This window comes from Leptosomus discolor, chromosome 1, assembly GCF_034619465.1.
Source record: "Leptosomus discolor isolate bLepDis1 chromosome 1, bLepDis1.hap2, whole genome shotgun sequence".
NCBI lineage: Eukaryota > Metazoa > Chordata > Aves > Leptosomiformes > Leptosomidae > Leptosomus > Leptosomus discolor.
Window position 1 is genome coordinate 174,440,832 of NC_141391.1, and position 22,617 is coordinate 174,463,448.

Consider the following 22,617-nt stretch of genomic DNA (forward strand, 5'->3'; position numbering starts at 1 on the left):
CTGTTTATTTTGTGGATGTTTTATTGTTTTTTTAATAGTAGCTCTCAGCAGCTCTGATTTGTTAGGGTCTGTTTAAGTATTCCTGAACATGCTTCACTTAGCTTAAGATATGTCTTCAGGAAAAAGAATTCTGCCCTTCAGTTTGCATACACCTAAAAGGTACACATATGTAGAATAATTACAGCATTGTTAAATCTGCTTTGCTAATCTCTGTTATCTGAGATGCTCTTAAATTTAAAGTTACACTTCCTTCTTTTATAGATTTAAAAACTTTAACTTTTTAGTTGCATCTTGATTTCTGTATTTCAGTCATCTTTTCTAAAAACTCTTTAAAGCTGGATACAAAACATTTTGTAAAAAAAAAATGAAATTGAATTTCGCACATTATTTTCGGTCTGACTACTATATCAAGTATCAAAAAAGAGAAAGAACAAGGATTTCAAATTATTTAAAAGCCAGGTCACTGAAGTGCCAAAGTTGAAACAGGATCTGACCCAGTTTTTAATTACTGCAGTCTTTTAGACAGATGGATCCTTTCAGATTAAATTAAATCAGCATTATATGGCAATATCAAGTCTAAGTCTCTTTTATTTTTTCTATTTCCTACTTTAAAAACATTTATAGTATTGCAGAAAATACATAGATGAAATGTAACCTGTTATTTTTATTAGACAGTATCATTATTAATTTATACAAATTCGACTGCCTTATTTTGTTATACAATGACCTTAGCTACAGCATTCTAGACTCTCTTAAATATTTAGCAGATGACAATAGAAAAGATGAAATCCAAATCCATCTTAATTCATTATAAATCCTCTCTCCTGAATTCTGTAGTCTTTGAATGTGAGTATGTTAGCATTCGAGAGGCAGATGTGCTTAATCTTAACTTGAAATCATAGGATTACTCAGATGAATGTATCATATTTGGTCTATCTTTTTTGTCTATTTCTCTTCTGTAAACTAATTATGTATAATATTTTGCTTTAAACTAAACATTTTGGTATTTGTGATAATAATCATAATAGTGTCATTAATAATAATAATCGGAGAGTCTGATAGGTAAACACTTTTGTCTGTTATCTTCTTGAGGAAATGTCTCTGAGTAAAGGCCATTTCATAGGATCTAAATTGTCTGTTAGCCAAAATTTTAAAATAAATTCTGCTTGTATTTTACTAACATGATTTGGCTCTTGACTCCACCATGCCTCTTTTTCAATTTATCTCACATTTATGATTGTATTTTAGCTAAGAGACATTAGAATATGCGCAATATAATATCCCTGAGGACTTTTCATGTGAACCCTACTCGAAATATCAGAGTAAATGCTATTATTTGTAGAAATATGAAGATCTGTGTTGAAACATTGTTCAGGTTTCATCAAGACGATGTCCAGACTTTGTGTACTATACAGTTTGCATTATGTGTATCAGAAATCCTAAGCTGTTATTTCTTGTTTGCTTCATGGAGGGAAGCCTCATATTTGTAAAGAAAATCGAATGTCACTGAACGACGCGCTTTAAATCAAGATCTTGTTAACTTCCCACACAAAGTCTATTTAAAGATTATTCTTATTTTTAATAACGTTCATTGAGTTTTGTGCAATGAGTTGGTCAGGGCTGCTGATACAGAGCTAGAATTTTCCCAGTGCAAGGGAAGGATATGTACAAAATAGAAAATTTGCAGGATAATAACAGTTTTGCTCTTATCGTTTCCCACTTCCTTTTGCTCCCATGTACCTCTGTGATCCAGTGGGATATTGAAGCACTAATAGTCCCTGTAGTATGAAACAGTTGCACTCTAGGCTTGGTAGGTTGATGATGATTTGAGCAGTTGTACCTGGCAGTCAGGAAAATGGTGCTAAAGAAAATGGCCCAATGTAAATGTATCCTTAGGAAGTCATTTTGGGGAGGATTAAACATCAGAAGTCAGTGCTGGGGAGGCAACCCTACTTCTCTGACACATGACTCCATAACACAGCTTGACATGACGTGATTTTTTCTTCTCTATTTTTGAAAAAAAAAAAAAAAAAAAAAGAGTGGAGACAGCCCACTTTGAGGCACTGTCTCTGAAACAGAAAAAGAAAAGCATCACTCAAATTTTGGATGAATACTAAACAGTTGATGTTCATGAAATTTCCAGACTTTGCTAAACCAGGCTCAAGATAATGATACACTTTAAATATCATGTTGCAGTTACTCCCATAATGTCTCTAGGAAGAGGATTTTTTTCCCTTGAACAGTAATAATGTTACCTTTAATAATACAGTTTTAATATGGAATTCATTCCAGTGATAGTAAGTGGTTTAAAGCCTTATCTGCAAAATAATAACATTTATAGTAATGCCTAATTAATGTCAATTCTTCCTTATCGGCTTGTTTTCATATATTGCCAAAAACCTAAAGGAACATGGAAATAATTACATTTTAATTCCCTATCTCCTTACCAATGCAAAATGGACACTTTATAACATGTAGTACTCTTCTAATAAAGTCTTAGGAGGAAAAAATCACCACATTCCCCTGTAAAGCATCTTCTGAATTAGAGAAACTATGTAATGCTATTCATGATCTCCAAACTCTATATTTGTAATGAAAGGAAGAGGGATTGATGAGCTTTAAGGTATTCATCTCTTCTTCCTCCTGTGATCAGTTGTATGTTTTTGTATAGAAAATTGAACTGCAGTCACCAATATTTGGCTTTGGGGATCTTCTGTTTTCAGGAAGCCAGTAACTCTCCTACAACAGTACATTCAGGCTGTTCTAAAATATTTGGATTATATTCCAAAACAGGCAGATCACCAGATTAATTTTTCTGATGATTTGCACTATTGATCAAAACAATACTTTTTTTTTTTTTTCCCCTACATGACACTTTTAACTTATTTTGAAAGAGTGGAGTTTTTCTTATAGTGCTAGTTATAAAAAAGACTCAGAGTTTTCTTTGACTACCAACTAAAGAGTACCTATTTAGGTGAATAATAGAAATTTGAGATTTAGTTCTGGTTTAGAAATTGAAGGTTCAGGTTCTGCAGATCTCCTAGTGTATATTAAAAAGTGGTCAAAGAATACTGTTCAAAAAGTAAAATATAATTTAAATAAACTTTAATATTGACAGGTGTTTAAACGAAACATCTGAGGGAAGGAAGTATAAGTTCTGAAGCATAAAATTCTATTTAAGGCAAAGAAATATTCTAAAAATCCTTTTAGTATTCCATATCAATAAGTGAGGCACAGGCCTTAGGATGGCTGTATTCCCTGTGCATGTCCAAGAAAAGGAATTTAACTTTACACTAAAAGTATTTTCAAACCAAAACACTTTCCTTCTACATGCCTTTGGATTATGTTTATCATACTGTAGTCTTTGGCTACAGCATATACAGAGAGAGAGGGCATCCCATTTCTGGCCTGGCCCCCTTTTCTTCAGCCAAAATCAGCTACCACAACTATATTTTCCTTTAGCTCTGTGAGCCAGACTGCTTCTGAAGTAAGAGAAGTGCTTTCGTACTCTGGAAGTGTATTTGTTTGAGAAGCACTGGAATAATGCTAAGCCTCCACACCAAGCCTTAGGCCAGTTCAGCTGTTGCAGTCACAGAGGACTCCCCAGAAATATATATATATAATTTTATAATTCCAGCATAAAGGAAGGATATTTTTTCATGGAAGTGAGAACTTAAAGTGCCAGTGCCTCTTCTGCAGGCACCCTGGTTCCTTAGGCCACACAGGAAATTAACACTGAATCAAAGAAATAGGCCAAAAGTTCTTCCTGAACCCCATCTCCTGGTAGACCACATGCTGCTGCTCTCCTGCTTTGGAGCAGGAGATTATCACAAGCAAAGAAGGCCAGTGGGCGTCAAAGTCACAATCTCCTTTTTTTTACTGACTTTGATAGCCAGCCCTGCTCTTTCAGCTGGTGTGGGTGAAGAGAATATCCCAGATAAGGAAAAATCTGGGATCAGGTTCGTCCAAGGATGGTGCCTCCATGGGACTCCTCGCTGCAGAAGGGGCTTCTGCTTGGGCTTGGGCTTGTTTTGGGGAAGGAGCAAGTCGCACAGGGTTTTGCAGGGTCCATGCTTTGCCATGGGTCACGAGAACTGGCCAGGTGAGGAAAGGGCATCCATGAAAGCTTGGTTTTCCCCAAGGACAGCCATGCCAGCTCGCAGCCCTCATGGCAGCAGGAGCTGCGCAGCCCTGTTGTGGCACCTGAGGGAGGTACAGCACTGCTGAAGCTTTGCAGGCGCCCTGCAGAACCAACTCTGAGGGAAGGCTGCAACCCAAATACCTCATCCACAGGTAGCTGGGAGGTGGCCAGATCTGTCCATGCCTTCATTCTGCTTTCCTAAGCAGCCAAGTCACTACTTGTCTCCCTGGGAATACGGGATTCCTGCACTTCCACCAGCTACTGAAGGTAACATGGTGTTTATGTACCCAGACAGCAACAACTTCTAATTTTTCTGAGGATTATGCTTTCATAGAAAGAAAGGGTAGCTCTACAATGTCTTTGGACATCTCAGTGACAAAGGATAAGGTATGCTGCAAAGGATGTGTGGGAGGAGAAGCTAGATAAACTTCAGTAACGCTGTCAAGTGTTTGTAATTGACATATTACTACAGCATAAACATAGAAAGTAAAGCAGCTGTCTTTCTATTAATATTCAGAGCCAGGGATTTAAACACATATGCAAAATTGCATATTTGAGTTCCATTTTCTACTAAAGACAAATTCTCTCAGTCTGGCCCCTTGGCAGTGCAAAAATCCCCAGAGAACTCATTGTAAGTAGGATCACTCCGTTGCTTTTAACTGCTGTGATTTTGTAGTACATGTATTTGGAAGGCTGCTAAGGCAGTGAAGAATTGTCAAGGGATAACTGAACCACAAAGGATGTAGTAATAAAGGAGGACAGAGCAAAATTGAAGCTGTAATTCCAAAGTTTCCTTGTTATGTGGGAATGTAAGCAATTTTTAATACTACATTAGCATAGGCTCTGTCTAATTTGTTTTTCACTACAGCTTGTTGCTGAGAGCATTCTTTTGTGTTTCACTCAGTAGGAGGTAACTGAAAATACATTGTTAAATACCGGGAAAAAATACTTTTGAAGGACTGCTTTTTCTATGCCACTACACAGTGGGTTCTTTATTCTTGCTCTGGGGATGAAAATGTCTGGTCAAATGGCTGAACATGTTTAATATAGGGCTGATAGTCTAGCTGACTGGACTATACATAACTTCACCAAATATTTAATACTGTTGTAATAAAAGTATGTTTTAAGCTTTGAGAATTATGTTTTACATATACACTCATTGCAGTCCAGAGAAGCTGCAGATGCAGGAGTTGGATTGGTAGCTCATCCACTCAATAGAAACCTATCTATGTATATATATGTGTATATATATAAAACTGAGAAACCACATCGAGTCTATAATTACAAAAATGTATACATCAGTAAACCATGTGGATTTCTTTTGTATATAAGCAATAATATAAACAAATTAACATGGAACTATTTAAGATACAACCAACTTTTAATTAGCCATGAATGGCTTATTTAAGATGCAGAATAGCTGTATTTTAGAGACCCTAGAATTGTGTATAGCTGGTCCAGCAGGTTTAGTGTTCAGAGAGACCTCTCAGACCTGGCTGCGTTACATCCATGCTTAGCTCATGTCTAGAAGTTGGCAATTTTGGGCCTTCTGGGTCATTACCAGTTCAGAACTAAGCTAGTCTCAGGAGGAATCCCTCCGTTTTTTCTCTTCACCAGTGTATTCTATTATATAGTTGATCCCTTCATATAGTGTATCCCAATTCTGTATTGCTTCAGCTAAGAGCAGAAAGAAACCTCGCCTTTTGTATGTTAGGTGTTTAAAGAGATGTCAAAATGCACCAAGAAAAAAGAGGAGAGTTGGGAATGGATTAAAGAATACATTCAAAAAGGGGAAGGAGCTGTATTGTTCACTGGTCTTTTCTTTGCCTTTTCTACGCCTGTCATCATGCTTCACTGTTGTTACCATGAACAAAAAGGCATGGTTGTATCTCTATGGTCCCTACACATACCTCTGCATATTTAACCTTTTTTTTGATCCATTTTTAGACATGAACTTCTGGAAGAAGCTCGGAGGAAGGGTTTGCCTTTTGCACAGTGGGATGGGCCAACAGTGGTTGCCTGGCTGGAGGTAAGTGCTGGCCGTAATTTGGAAATGTGAGTTACATTTGTAGGCTGTGTCTGTGTGCTCATCCTTACAAATTCTAAAAGAGACTGTTAAAGTCTCCTCCTCTCCCCCCTGTGCACTGTGCCATGAGCACTAAGCAGATTTTGACAGTGGGTGGTGTAAATCAGAGACTAGATCTGAAAAGAGTAAGACAGGATTACATAGGGGGATGAAGAAAGGAAAAAAGGCTTATCAAATATACTCGAACCCCAAATTTTTGAAATCTTACAATTTCTCTGTCTCTAAATATCTGGGAAGTCCACAGACAGAGTTTATGTAGGATGATGTGCTAAGGAGAAAACAAAAATTAACTATCAATTTTATTTGAGGTTAACACAGCATCTACATCTTCAAAATTTTTAATAAATTTAAAGAGTTTACAACTTTCTGTCTTTTTAAAATATAATGGGAAAGGGTTGATTTACCTAGATATCATTCAGAACAGGAAAAAGAGGTGTTCCTCTCAGCACTTTCACACAGGATGTGGGAGACGCAGGCTGAAATCTCTCTAATTTGACAGGCAGTGCCTTCATCTCTGAAATCCAGTCTGCAGAGAGCTCTCCTTTATTTGGCGAGCCTAAATGAGTGGATTTTGGAACCCATCCTGAGAAACATTCAGCAGAGCTATCCATCAATTTTGACTTACCCAGGTGCTGAGGGGAGTAGAAGGCAGAAAGTAAGGATGTTCTTATACAAATACATAGTCACTTTTACCTGGCAAGGCTGTATGACTTCAGTGGAGATAGAAGCTCTTTGTTGGCTCAAGGAACGTATGTCTATTCCATATCTATAGCAAGTGTCTCTGTGTATTCCCACCTATTCTCATGTCTGCTATGCGTATCATCCGTTGATCTTCAGGTAGAATTTGTAGAGCTTTTCCCTTCAATTTAAGAAAAAAGGTCCCCCTCCAAAGCTTTAATAGGAATACGTTCAGGGAAAAAATGAAGGGTGAGGAATGAAAGCACCTAATGTCTGCAAAATTTCTGCTTCATACCAGAATTGCTAAAGGTACCTAATGAAAAAGACAAACAATTCCAGGTCGTTTGTGCACGACCTTGGAAAATGGGATGATCTCCTCCTTCCCCAAAAATATCTCTGTTTATATGGAACATTTGTTAATTTGGCCACTACCTGACATTTTCATATGACTTTGAGAGTTCTGTAACCAGATTTGTATCAGTTGGAAATATTCAGTATTACAGTTAAAGCTGATTTGCTGGAAACGTGAACAGACAAAGATCTATACATTTCTGAATACTGAGAAAAATCTGCCCTTGATGTCCTCCAGGGTGATCCAAAATTTGAAGACATTTCTGACAAGATAAGGCCTAATCTTTTTTTCCCTTGACTCTTAGCTTCAAAATAGGATATGCTTGCCACTGTCTCAGAGAGGGGCTGTAAAGATGAAGTTCTTGGGAAATACAATGAGATTAGCACAGGAAAGCCCATGAGGAAGTTTATGTTGCAGTATTCAATGCAGATTGAATACTGATGATATAAAGATATGTGGGCAGAAGTACTGTATTCAGTGAGCATCAGTGCATTCAGTCAGCAGATGGACACTGTGTGCATTTCATACTCTTCTAGGGAAGATAAATGTGAACTTCAACTAAACAACGAAATTAATACTAAAGGAGACAAACCCAAATTAAAGAATTGTATGTGATCACAATTGTGACATTTCCAAACTTTTCAGGGCTTAACTTTTCATCTTTACCATTCATTCTGGTCATTCATATATAGCACAGACATAGTTGAGGTGTATTTTAAGAACTGTGGGTTTTCTTCACTAATTCTGGAAAAGTATATGAATCTTGATATCTGGGTTCTCTGCCTAGAGCAATTACTGTGCCCTGTTTTTAGGGACCGTTTTCATCTAACTGCATTTTCTGGCAGAGACAGCTGTTTGTTAAAGAACTAATTTACCTAATTTGTTAAAGAACTAATTTACCTAATGAGCAGCAAACATTTGAATCTATTTCTGCAGGGTGAATAACTCCCAGTATTTACGCTTTCCTGCTTTTCAAGTGCATGTATGAAAAAAAATTAATGTCAAATTAAATGAGAATATTAAATACATTTTAAAGCTATGCATAGTTTCCTCATGGCCCTTTGTTTAAGCACAGCTGGGTGTAATTACATAATTTTTGTTTTAATTTTCTGAGTTTCACGAACCTTTGTGTTTCATTAGAGTTAGTTGGAATTAGATCATATTTTTAAGGTTCAGACTAGCACTGGATGGAGGGCAGTGGCTCATACCATCAGTGAGAAGGGCTTTTTGAAACATGGTGCAGTCATTCCGCAAGCTCTGTGATACATTGGGAGTTACTACAGAAAAGCCTGACTGAGCTCTTTTGGAACCTGGCATTCAAGTCTGTTTTCTCTGTGACGTGAAAGTGATCTAACAGCTGTCTTTTAAGTAAATTTTTCTCAGATAAGGTATAGACTTGTTAATAACCACACAGTACTTCCTGTACTGAGAGAAATCAAATAAAAATCCTTTCAATTGTCTCTGCTTTCCAGGTTTGTTGGTGAATTTACTGATGCCATATTTTGACTGATTTCCCTGACCTTGTGTCCTCTTTAGTATGCCATTATTGAGAGAAAAAATTAAAATAATGAAATCAGCTAATTCTGATGGCCTATTCAAGATGCACCTAGCTAGGTCTGTCTTCATTTTCCATTATGTTATCCCCAAAATCACAGTAATTACGGCATTCACTGCCTATGTCCTTCTCACAGTTTTTGTTATAACATAATATATATCATACTGTGACAAAAACTTCCCACACATATGTATCCCTGCTATGGAATTACCTCCTTTGGGAGAAAAGAGCTGTAGGCACTGACAGTCATATTAATGAGGCAGCACAAAATGAGAAATCTGAGAAACCCAAGGAATTCATACCTAGTAGGTCCCACGAAAAGTTGCTAGGAGTAGAGTGTACCTCTTACAAGGAAAGAATAAGTGGTGAAACAAGGGGCTGTTGCTGACCTAGCCTGGTAAGACTAACACAAGGAGAGGAAAAGCACGAAGTCTAAATCCACAGGTCATGTAGCTGTTTGCTGCAACTTCTAACACAGATTTCTAGCTAGGGTGTGACACCATACCAGACTGTTCCCAAATTTACAGTTAGCTCAGTCCTCACTAGATTGGTTATCTGAACTGTGCTTGGTTTATTTCTACCAAAAAAAAATTAAAATATGTAAGATTGTGCCCTATGAGTACACCATGGGGACTAGCATGGAAAAAGAGATAAAGCCATTTTAGTACAAAAGTGAGAAAGTTACCTAATTCCTCTTAGATTGTTTTCTGTATATGATAAGACTATCAAATGGGCAGTGACACTGGCTTGTGCCACTACTTATTCATTACAGGCCTGGGAAAGGAGTAGCCCAGGTGATGGAGGCACACAGCTCTAAAAAGAATTCAAAGCATCCCTTACTTTAAAGTTCTGGTTACAATAAAAGTAACAAAAAGAGTTCACATGAAGCCATGGCAATTTCAAAGTGTCTGTAACAATTTAGTTTTATTAAAGACTATGATATTCATACACATTTGTGTATATTATCATGCTTATTCAGATTGATAGGTGCCTTGGTGATTAATTTCATTTGAGAAATGAAGCAATGCTTTGGATGAATGTGTCCTTTCTCTCCACAGCTCTGGCTAGGCATGCCAGCCTGGTATGTCGCTGCCTGCCGTGCCAATGTGAAGAGCGGAGCTATTATGTCTGCTCTGTCCGATACGGAGATTCAAAGAGAAATTGGAATCAGCAATCCTCTTCATCGCTTAAAGCTCCGATTAGCAATCCAGGAGATGGTATCACTGACAAGTCCATCAGCACCGCCAACATCCAGAACAGTGAGTCCTGTTCAGCTAACTTTTTCTTCCTCACTTCACCCTGCAGGAGTCCACAGAAAGACTTTTGTAGTACGAGAGTGGCACTATGGTAACACACACTTCACAATCAGTGGGAACTGTCCTATAAAGACTTAGAAGGACCTGTTCATCACTGGCTTGATTGTTGATCGCTGATATTTTTCCTTTAGCAGATATTACTTATTTGTAAGTCGTACTTTTGATTAACCTTGATGTTATCTGAATCATGAGTATTGAGCACCTTATTTGTAATTTTGCCTGTATTTTTGCCTTTCTCTTCCTTCAAGTCATCTCTCCCAACCAAATCAGATTGTGGGGTTTTTTTGTTGTTCGTGTCTCTTTTTTTTTTTTTTTTTTTTTTTTGGAGGGGGGGTGGGGTGGGGCAAGGCAGGAGCAGGGAGAGGTTATGTAGGGACACAGCTCTTTTGAATCTTTTTCCCATTCCTCTTTTTTGCATCCTTTTAAACATTATCTAGTCTGAGTCAGCTGGCTTTAGGTTCTTTATGTATTTAAAAGAAGCAGTGATTGGAGGTGTGAAGGGAGAATCTGGAAGGGAGAAGTGGAGCATGTGCATTCGGTGAGGAAGGGAGCGTGGCAGCAGACGGGAAGGAAGCAAGTAAAGAAACACAGAGATACGAGTCTGAAAGGAAAGGGGAATATATCAAAAAGAGCAAGAAAGTAGATTAGGGGAGAGTAAGAATGTATGTGCTATAGATAAAAGGCTGATGGTGATGGCTATGAAAGAGGCAACAAAGACTGTAAAAAAGAAAAAAAGAAAGGAGGCTTGATCAGATGGGAAAGATGGAAACGTGGCATAGAAGTGAAGGACAAAGACTACTACTCAAGTAGTGCAGCTCAGACTTCTAATAATAACATAATAATAATGATGATGATGATGATAATGATGTTAACAATAATATTATTTATAATTTGTAATATATTATCTTCATTGAATTAATGGAGAATATATTTTGGTGGAAATTAGAATTGTGATACCTTTGAGGGGTACTAGATCCACTGAGCTATGTAAGCAACTGGGCAACAGAACTCTAATGTTCCTATTGGCTGGCCTTCTGTATTCATGTTGCTAAGGTTCTTTAAATATTATGGTTCCCCTTCTGATATGTTCTCCCCTCAGAACAGTTGTATATGTCATAACCATGGTAATACTATGAATTGTAATAGCTTTCACCTAGTTAAAGCAGCATAGACTCAACATGATGGTGAATTACTAAACAAAATTCATTTTGATTTTTAAAGCATAAGAGCATATTTCAAAGCGTAAGAGCATCGGTGCTTATGAAATGAGAAAACAGTACATTCAAGCTAGAAACACTGGGAATAATTTTGCCTTGTTTTATAAATTCTCCCTGAGTACTTGGCTGCCAAAGCTGCCTGCCCTGGAATGTGCATTTCTTCTGAGTCCCAAGGCTTTCTGCCTCCCTCTTTCTCAGGGAAGGAGTTCATTTACTTCAGCTCTCAAGAAAACACAGCGGACTTCCATACCCCCTCCCTGCCTCGTCTCATTGTCCTAGTAATAATCTGATTGAAAACAATAGGATGAGGGAAAACAGTTTTACAAGTGAAATCTCTTGACATTTTTGATTTACAGAAACGTGGCAGAAGTAATCATTATTTAGATTACAATATGAGCATGTGATGTGTGCAGAATATTTAGGCTGGAAAATCTTTGAGAACTGAAGCTTACCTCTAGACAGAGCTATGAGATAAAGGATGTATTTGCCGCTTCTGTGTGAAATGCAGTTTTAATTATTATTCTTTCCTTTGTGACGGTGCTCTGCCAGATTTCCTCCATCAGTTCTAGTTGACATGCTCCATCGCGTCTGTTCAGAATCCTCTAACAAAAGATACAAACCAAGTTGTCTAAAGTTGTCTCTAGTTGCAGCTCGGTAGAGGCAAGAACGTGGTTGTGCTGATGGTGATGCTATACGCTGTTAACTTACAGTGGTGCTGCCTTTCTTCTTTACCACTGCTTACCTAATGTGGATCCCACCTGCCTTCCTGCGGGCCTTGTCCATAGCCCTCAGGCAATGTTTGGGTGACCCATGAAGAAATGGAAAATCTTGCTGCTCCAGCTAAAACGGTTAGTCTTTCCACTTCCATTTGAAATGGTTTAGGTGCTCGAAAGAGAACTAGGATGTAGCAGCTTTAACGCAGATGCCATTATCTTCTGTAGGACGCTTCCCAAGCAGGCCATTAGAAAGTTGCAGGGGGGAGTGAAATTGAATTTAAAGAACAGTTACATCATTTCCCAGAAAAAAATAATTGCAAACTGTATTGCGATCACAAAAATTGTGTGAACCTAAAACCAGTATTGGCATTTTACAGTACATAGCAGTTTCACTGCCAGAGTGAGACCTCATTTAGTGAAATGAAATTGTCATGGCTGCAGGTGCAACATTTCCCCTGCACTCCCTGGTACCTCTTCTAAATATAGTTTTATATCTGCTGATATAGAAAGAAATAAGAAAAGGCTTGATAATGGTGCATTACACAACTCAGTGTTTTCATTAATGCTGAGTCTTTCATGTCTGTACTTGTGTATTCATGCTCTTTGATTTAGGGTGCATGGAATGTGTCACTTATTTAGTGATTTCTGTCAAACCTCTCCCTGCTTTGGGGGAACGTAAATAAATATTAATAGATTTTATTCAATAGTCCTGACTTTTTTCTTTTACTTGGAACATAAGTTATTTTAGGTTTTGTTTTTATCATTACATCGTAACAGCTCCGTAACAGTGCTTATAAAACATGATACAATCCTACAGTGAGATGCTGAAAAACCTATCTTCAGTTTGGAAAACTTTATAGTCAGCCCAATCCATAAATGGTGGGGAAGGTACTGAAGCTAAGTTTTGATGCAATGAAGACTTATTTCATAGAAATTTATGCTTGCTTGAAATACTATTTTAAGTTTTCTCATGAACATTCATGAAGCAGATACTCATCAGTAATTTTTTTTTACAACTGAGCTCATTTTCAATTTTATTTTACTTGATAAAGATAAATACAAATATAATGACACTCAACTGACCAGAAGTAGAGTTGATCCTGTTTAACTGGCCAGCCAGAAAAATATAGCTTCGCCATTAAAAAAATGTTATATAAAAAGCTCCTTTACCATACATTCAAAAGAAGTCAACTTTTTATTGTCGATGTTGCAAAATCTAACTAGAAACAAAAAATAGCATCCCTAATGCCCAATTTTGTAAGTAAATGGTTGTATTTTGATTATGAAACCATAAAAAGTGTTTAAGAAAGTTTTACCAAGCTGTAACGATTTTATATCTTGAAACTTGGCTAGATTCGCCCTACTAAGTTTTTATGGGTTCGTCTTGTAATTTTTAAGGTAGTTTAGCCCAGGGCATTGCAAATTATCAGCAAATTTTACATGTATGTTTTCATTTGTACTAAGAAAGATTAACATACACATGAAAATGACATCTTTTTATAACTCATTTTTATTGTCTTTTTACCTGTTTTACTAATTGCTTCCTGCTAATGACACAGAAGGAGTCTGAAGAAGGCAGCTGGGCTCAGGTATGACCCTTTCAAATGATTTTTTTCGAACGGAAAGTTAGTGATAGTGTAATTAACAGTGTATCAGTATGCATAGTATTGAGACAGTATCTCAATGACTGAATTATGATTTACACATTTTAGAGTTCTAATACAAAGAAAATATTCTCTAGACAGGTTTGCTAGGTAAAGCACAAAGAGGTACATATGCTGTAAATACTTTTCTTAAAAGAAACGACTACATTCCAGAGATATCTTCTACTTCCCAACTAAATCTATAAAAAATATTTTCCTCATTTTTGAGAATAGGCTAATAAAATATGCCAAGACTTCGAGATCTAACATTTCTGCAATTACAGCGGACTTTTTTAGAACGATTGTATAAATCAAACACAAGTGTCTGTCTAGAAATAGACTTGTGTAATCATGAAATTTTTTTTCATTTTAGTTAGACCATCACTACTTATAATTTTCAACTTCTTTCTGTCTCTCTAATATATGCACACTCTTACACAATGTTGCTGTCTTTACTTATGGCATTCCTTTTCTCTTCAGAATCTCACAAGTATGAGGGATGAGGGGACTACTTTTTCCCGCATAGATATGTATTTGTATTGCACTGTATTATCCTTTTTTCTATGACAGGAGACATTAAAAACAAACCCAAAAAGATAGTTAGGCTTGGAAGGGATGCTCAAAGCTGAGCCTGATCCTATTGAACAGGTGTTTATCTTGCAATTTATGAGTTCTTTTCTGTTAAGTTTTAGTAGTACAAAATAATTGACAGTAGTGAGATGTAAAATCTGTCCAGTTTGCATCTTAATTGGGCAACCCATATAAAAGTAGCTCAACATGCATGTATGTTTTTCATATACTTTCTTCCTCACCCTACTGAAATTACAGCTGAACAGTGAAGTAGCTTAATGCCTGAATGCTAGCTTCTAGGAGGAATCTGTTTGCTCCTATCTTAAAGAATTAGTTTATTGAGCTCCACATGTGATGCACTTAGGTTTAAGCTAGTCGCAGCTGAAAATAACTCATTAATAGAATGTATTTGGTCACCTGATCTGACTGATGGCAAAGACTGATGGTGGATGTAAGCTTGGCTGACAAACAAAACTGGAATTAATTTTTAGGCTCAAAAGGACTACAGGTGTGTAACCATGAAGTGTCATTAGATCCTGTTTAGGAAATCCTAGCCCCCACTAAACAGTTACACAAACTTCAGATGATTCGTTTGTATTACCAAGTTCATTGTAGGATTTGCCTAGCATAAGTATTCTAGGTCAATTGAAAGCAAGTAAGATTATCCAACAAACACATTTTGATTGTGTAATAAGTTTGCCTGTATTTAAAACTCAAAATTGAAACTATGATTTCTTATTACAAAAAAAAATGCTTAAAATTTACAAAGATGAAAAACAAAAAAATAGGCAAAACTGTTGTCTAATAAATCTCACAGTGGCTTCCACTTCCAGTGTCAAAATGATGTAAAAACAGAATGGGATTTTTTAGACAGGATTTCTAAGCTAGGAAGTCTCACTAGAGCATAGCAGAGAGATATTCTGTCTTCAGTCTGTGATGCAACCTTGAACAAACTCAGGAATTTATTCCCCCTCTCCCTTTTCTGTTCCCCTCTAGACCCTGGCTTATGGTGATATGAACCACGAATGGATAGGTAACGAATGGCTGCCCAGTCTGGGTTTACCTCAGTACCGAAGTTATTTTATGGAATGCCTGGTAGATGCAAGGATGTTAGATCACCTGACAAAGAAAGATCTGCGTGTGCACTTAAAAATGGTGGATAGCTTTCATCGGTATGTTGGCATAAAGACTACACCTATAAAGATGTTTATGGGTCTGACGTAGTGTTCAGTGCTGCACAGAACAAAACCACTTACTTTCTGTGTTCTGGTGTGGAAAACGGCACAGAAAAGTGAGTGCCAAGCATCAGAAATCTGAATTGAGAGAGATTCCTTTAGTAATAGCAACCGCATTGCAATTATGTCTTTCAAAACTACGATCTCGGTACAGGTAAATTTCATGTTGAGCAGGGATCCATTAATACATAAAGCCTTGACAATACAGTAACAGTAATAATTTATTAAGTGGATTAAAGTATTAGAAAGTAGTAAACTAAGACTTGAAGCCCTGAGATCTCATAATAATGAAAAGCTATTGTGTGTAACATATAAAAGCTGGTAATACAAGCAAATTGACAGTTGTTCAGGTTATCTAGGAATATAGCCAGGAAGCTAAATTGGAAATATGGAAATAAAGGCATTTAGACTTTAGGGAGAATGATGTTTATGTGACAAGCAGTGGATTTTTTTTTTTAATGTACTGTCTGATTTGTCACTTTTTTGAGGCCTGATTTGATGAAACATTTCACAGCTCGCAAGGGCTGACCTTTTCTGAATATGCTTTTTAATGTTTTGGGTTTCTTATGCTAGAACATTTAATCGAACATACTCATTTTGGGTTTGTCCATTTCATTTTTGAAGTCTGTGGAGTTTTTTTAATGGTTTTGCTTTCCCCTCTGTCCTCAAGATTTGCTACATGGGCACCATTAAACACCTCATGTGAAATACAGGAAATACATCCTACATATGTTCCCATCTTCAAAATTATCTTTATTAACTCTGTAAATGTTTCTCTTTAAATAACAGAACAAGCTTGCAATATGGAATCATGTGTTTAAAGAGGTTGAATTATGATAGAAAAGAACTGGAAAAGCGAAGAGAAATGAGTCAGCATGAAATAAAAGGTGATAGTTGCTGGGAATGAATACTGGGAATGTTTCTTCTTTTGAAGCTTGACACTATTAACCCCTTGTCATGCCATTTTAGCAAAGCATTTAAGCATGTGCTTTTAGTAAAACTGACATAAGTCCATCTGTCTTCAGAATGCAAAGTATCTCCTTAAATTAGGCACAGTTAAGTACTTTGCTAAATTGGGGCTGAAATTCCAAATGGCGGTTTGATACATACATTTTGCTAAATTGGATTTTGGGTACAGATCTTATCCTAGCCCCATTCAGTCTGAGAAGCAGAAGGCCAAAGAGCTTGCAGATCATGGGGATGTGCTGGGGGCAACACTGGGAAATGGGAGCACTCAGGATCTTAACACTGTGCTCCTGCTTTTGGAAACCTTTGCCTTTGATTTCTTACTTCAAAATGCATATCATAGAAAATGCTGCATGGACAGGTGGCCACTGAGGCAGTTGGTTGGTATATAAGAATAGTTCCTAACAAAACTGACCTTATTAGAAAATTTAACAGCTGATTTTAAAGTATTTTTCTGTGTAAAACTCTCTAAAGCAGTTGCAGTCTCACTTTTATATATAACAATTAGAGTTGTTGGGGTTTTTTCCATTATGAGAAGTGAATCTTTTGTTTCCATCAAGCATTTCCAGCTCTAGTGAATACAGCAGTTAACACTTCTCAAGCACAATGCCGATTGGAAGAGCTAAAAAAAAAGGGGGGGAATTAGACGGGGGAATGGCTACAGTGAAGCATGCATTTGCTTAAGGCAGACGATGGCATGCACTAATGCAAAGCTTTTGCCTTGGATGTGGAGGCATCAGTGTCATTGAGCCTGAGTGGGTATAGCTGGAGGCTGACATGGGGGAATTGGGTATTCGTTTCAAATTCTGGTGTTGCTTCAATGCTTGTCACTGCTAGGACAAGGGTAATATCCCATAGCCTCCTTCACCCTGTCGTGCATCGGTCAGTTAGACACAGTCCCAGGTGAGATATGGTCTCAGTGATCCCTGGTTGCCACACTGTGTTTCAGCCGATCCTGACCCCAACGTCTGGGATGGTCTTGGTCAGAGAATGGCTGCTCTCAGAACAGCTACATTAGCTGGACTTCAAAGGGTTCAGGAAAAGGCCTCATCCCTCAGTAACACAAAACACAGTATGTTTCCCACTCACAAGTATAAAGATCAGTGTAAATAACTTTCTTTTAATCTTACAGGCAAGGTAGGATACTTCTTTTATAATAGCCAAATCCTCAAAAATGGTTTCCTAGCTCATTTTGTTGCCTTAGCTTTGTAATTGTCATGGACCTTAACAGCTCAAACAGCTTTCTGAACTAAAAATAGTTTTAGTTTCTGAAATTGTGAACTCATCATTTGCTTTATGGCATGTTATAAAACGGTAGGTGCTGACCTGACTCTCAAAATGTTTAATATAAAACTCTCAAGTGAATCCTTGAGGAACAGATATTTCTCCTGTGCCCTTGCCTTGTTAAGCTATAAAATCTTGCCTAAGAATTGAAAAGGCTATCTATAGGAGCTGGGAGGAATTGCATTCTGGAGACGACCTCTGGAGGCACCTTTCTTCTTTGGAATCATTATTTAGAATAAACATTTAACTTGAAGGTAGCTAAAATCACACATTGAAGAGGCAATATTAAAGCTTTATGAATAATTTGCTGACATTCATCATTTAAGAAATAAACCAGTATGATGTCCACAGTGCATGCACAACTACATGCATGCACCTGTGCAGTTCAGAAGTTATTTGGTATCAGGAAACTGAACTGGTGTTATGTCCTTACAGATGTGCTGGTATGGAGCAATGATCGAGTCATACGCTGGATACAAGCTATTGGCCTCCGAGAATATGCAAATAATATTCTAGAAAGTGGTGTGCATGGTTCACTTATAGCACTGGATGAAAACTTTGATTACAGCAGTTTAGCTTTATTATTACAGATTCCAACACAAAACACCCAGGCAAGTTTGCTCATGCTACTTCTGGTTAATGTGTACCCATTATTGCCTTTTATCCATCTTCAACCATTTTAATTTTTTACTTTGGTATCTCTAGGCACGGCAGATCCTTGAGAGAGAATACAACAACCTTTTAGCACTAGGAACTGAAAGACGGCTTGAGGAAGTAATTAATTTTATTTTCAGTATTTATAAAATATCACAGTAAAATATAAAAATTAAATTGAATGCATGAAGACATGTTAATTTGCCCATTGCTAAAAAGAGTCAGTTACATCTTTAAGAATAAAAAAATTAGGAAATGCCAGTCAAGGGTTTTAAAGTAACCTCAGTATGGCTACTTATTCATATCATTTTGGATGCTACATTTGGCACTGCACTCTTACCTTAAGTTGAACATTTTCCATAGAGGAAACATGCAGAAAGGAGTGGAAGTTTCACTGGCCAGAGCAAGTGGCCGGGGGGGGGTGGATGCCTGTGCAACCTATTCTGTATTTTTAATAAAAGTGTGTAAGTGTCCTAAAGAAGAAAGAAGAAAAATGGATTCTTGGTAGTTTGGGTTTTTTTCCCTTTTTGGGGGGTTCTTCAGAGCGAATCAATATGTAATAGAGTGGGCTTTGTGGCAGTTAATCTACAATGGGGAAGCTCAAATCCTCTTATGGAAAATATTTATCTTAAGGTAAGAGTCCAGTGTAAAAATGTTCAGGTCGTAGACTTCTGCACATGAGGAGGAATAAAACATTTAAGGACTTGCTGAAAATGTGAGATGCCTATGAATTCTGTGCATGCACATGAGTGTTTAATTCTTTATTAGCACTTTACGTAAGCCTCCTAATGCAGTAACAAACCATTGCACTGTCTGCCACTGTGTTTTGAAGAGATCTGATTTTTAAGAAAGTTCTACTTTAGCTGACACTAAAACCCTCTACTATATCAAGTCAGAGATTTAAGATGAGTTTTCCACCCTAGCATTTAATATTTCTAAAGCCTTTACCTTTACAAGAGTGTCTCCAGAGCATTGCAGTTACTGGATGCAGTTCAACAGAGCAGGGTAGTTGTTGTGGAATACATTTGACAGTGGGAGAGGCAGGAGACAGCAGGATAATTAATCGAAAGATTTCATTTTGCTTTATCAAATACAACTCTGTGTTGACAGAGCGATGACAAGAACTTCAGACGTGGCCCCTCCTGGCGACGACAGTTTCCTCCGCGTGAGGTTCACGGGATCAGCATGATGCCGGGCTCCTCGGAAACGCTGCCAGCTGGGTTCAGATTAACCACAACATCAGGGCAGTCACGGAAGATGGCGACTGATGGTATGCAGTCATTTCTGCACTTACTGTTGAAATGCGAGAGGCTTATTCTAGCATGCTAAATTGACTTCTAGTGCATGTCTGTCTTGCACTAGAATGGCTGTGTTCATTTAACTAGGATGAACAGAGTCTGGGAGAGCTGAATTAGAGAATGGAAAAGCACTGAGTTGGCATACTATTGATTTTTTTTCAGGTTTGCTTCACACTGTCAGTATTTAAAAAAAAAACCTAACAAATGAAACAAAAAACACCCAGCCATTCTAGACCTGCAAAGGAAACATTCAGAAAGAGAGGAATTAATTTCCTGACTTTCATCTAAGATTGCATATAATATCTAAGCAAATTTTTCAGCTCATTAGCCTCTCTAGCAGGTGGAATGTATTTTAGAGAACGCACTTAGAAAGGGCTATCACCTTTATTTTCCTATTTGACTTTCAAACTAACTAGCTTAGCCTTGACCATCAAATAACTCAAGTTGCTAGCAATTAACAATCAGACAGGTGGTGTAGTTAGCAAATACTGAATTTCAGGTACTGATTGAGTTAAAGTATATCATCAGTCAGTTTTCTCTGGAAATCTTTTAATTTCCAAAAGATGCGCTAACTCAGCAATGATTGGAAAAGTAACATAATTAAGAGATTATCATTAAAAATAAGTAAAATTTAAAAATCATTGTAAGAGGGAAGAGAGAAGATGCAAATCCCATTACAGCTATTCCTCCAGGTATATGGATGATAAAGCCATATATACCTGCCTGAAGTTCTGAGAACTACCAGTTCATAGATTGGCCCATTTCAAATACTGTTTATTTCCTCATGAGAAAATGTAGGTCTATGAATAGACTTGTTTCAAAGTAATTTAATACACGGCTTGTTGTGATAACATTCTGTAACTCTTGAATGAACTTAGTATGACAATATTGCCATCTAAATTCCATTAAAGCTTCTCACCTTTAAACCCAATACTTTATAGTTGCAGTTACAGATGGAATAACTTTCTGATTGCATCACTGAATTCCATTGACTCCACTGCTCATGTGCACGCTTTGCTTTTAATCCTGCACTTTTTGGCAACGATGAAGCCGTAAGACAAGAATCCATTCCAAGGCAAATTCTATGTACAAATAAAGGTACTAGCTCCCTAGGCACTTCCATGGCCCAGATTACTGCAGTAGCTAAGAACCTTACAAACATTCATGGATTTCATCTTCTAGACATACTGTGATGCAGAAGATATTATTCTCATTTTACAGGTGAGGAACCAAGGCACAAGGAAAATTTAGTGATTTACTTGAGGTCTTCCAGACAGTTCATTATTGAGCTGGGTACTGAACTCAGTAGACTTACAGGTTCGTAACTTTGAAGACCTACATCTTCATGCAGGATTTGGCTTCCTCTCTCCCAGTGCTAAGAACTATAATTTAAACAGCATGATAGGTACAGTATTAGGACTTCCAATAAAATAAAGACAAAATTGAGTTTTAAGCTGTATTCACTTAAGACAGATTTCAATAGTACATGAGACATGAAAAAACTCACGAGCTCTGAACTAGACCATGCCCAGGTCATGTCATAGAAAATTTAATAGCCACCCTTCCAGTGCGAAACAGACTATTTATTTTCTTCATGATTCTAAAGAGGTTCTGGTTTGTTTCTTTTTCTTGCAATTTGCAGTTGCTTCATCACGACTGCAGAGGTTAGACAGCTCAACAGTTCGCACATACTCATGCTGACAAGGCCTAGCAAAGAAGCCAGCACTGAATTATTGTGAGTATTCATAAGGGGCCATCATGAAAGCTCTTTATAACTGTACCCTACACCCAATATTCCTTGGCATTATTCAAGCAAGAGCCAGCATGGAGCAGAGGATCTAACTCAGATTCACTAGGGTGGTCATTTGATCATGACAACAGTCTCAAGCTCAGTCCAGGAGATCCTACGTTATTCTTTTCCCCATCGCAAACAGCAGGTTCCTTCTGCTGAAACCACTTTAGCAGATAAGACAAAAGTTGTCAGACAACTCTGTTCAGATGATAGATCACCAATCATAACGTATTTTATACGCTCTCACACTTAAAGCTAGAACTAAGGAGACAGCAGTAGGTACAGGCAGTGAATTTACTTTGTAAGAACTTGAAGGAGTTCTACTATGAGCTAGGGAGAGGGAAAAAAAAAAAAAAAGCAGCAGCTAGTAAAGCAGTAGAGATTTACTTTTTTTTTTTTTTTTTTTTTAAATGAGAGATATAGCTCAATTTAGAACATCAGGTAGCTGCATAAAGCTAGAACAAAACTTCCCCTATACAGAAAATCTTCCGAAGTTATCTATTACAGAGATTCTTGCACTTCTCAGATCATTCAGAATTGACCAGTGACAGAGAAAGGATATTCTGAGCTGGATGCAACTTTGGATCAAATTTAGTACTGGAATTCATGTTGCATTTCTCACCACTTATCTTTTCAATATGGCTATGAATCTCATAGATTCACTCTTCCAGAGTTCTGTAGAAATACACTGTTTTCTGCTACATCACAAGTTTTGCAAAAAATGCTAACATGATGAGCGCTTTCATCAATATGGCACCATTTCATGCTAATATTTTCTCAGTAAAACAGTTTTCTTTTCCATTTAGTTACTCAGGATTGGAAGGGAGCTGGAAAGAATATTTGGATAGCACCAAAACCTCACCAGGCATTAAATAGGCTTCGATAGCTGTTACATATTGTAGACAAGACATGTCAAGATCTGCAAGAAATTCCTTTTTTTTCAGATTCCCAAGACTGGGAGAAGCTTAGGGCCATCAAGATTTTACTAATTCTGGGCAGGTTCAAAAAGTGCTTAGGAACAGCAAAGGTTACTAGTGGAAAACATAAGATTGTTCAGGACTCTGCTGATGACATGAGCCTTACTTTACTTATAGACCTTCAGGAGACTGCAAGA

The 22,617-nt window shown here is 37.4% G+C and overlaps 1 protein-coding gene across 4 annotated transcripts in view; it reads left to right on the forward strand.

Moving 5' to 3' along the window:
- The window catches only part of PPFIA2 (PPFI scaffold protein A2), a 333,193-nt gene extending 311,781 nt beyond the window's left edge, over positions 1–21,412 (forward strand). For 3 of the 4 annotated variants that reach the window (XM_086471357.1, XM_086471363.1, XM_086471379.1), the window contains 10 exons: positions 6,089–6,170; positions 9,871–10,071; positions 12,131–12,193; positions 13,621–13,650; positions 15,271–15,446; positions 16,299–16,396; positions 18,195–18,370; positions 18,465–18,533; positions 19,524–19,683; positions 21,354–21,412. In XM_086471357.1, the coding sequence (XP_086327483.1) occupies positions 6,089–6,170; positions 9,871–10,071; positions 12,131–12,193; positions 13,621–13,650; positions 15,271–15,446; positions 16,299–16,396; positions 18,195–18,370; positions 18,465–18,533; positions 19,524–19,683; positions 21,354–21,412 (1,114 nt within the window). The remainder of the gene's footprint in view (positions 1–6,088; positions 6,171–9,870; positions 10,072–12,130; positions 12,194–13,620; positions 13,651–15,270; positions 15,447–16,298; positions 16,397–18,194; positions 18,371–18,464; positions 18,534–19,523; positions 19,684–21,353) is intronic. The other variant, XM_086471371.1, reaches the window with a different exon arrangement.
- The last annotated feature ends 1,205 nt before the right edge of the window (positions 21,413–22,617 follow it).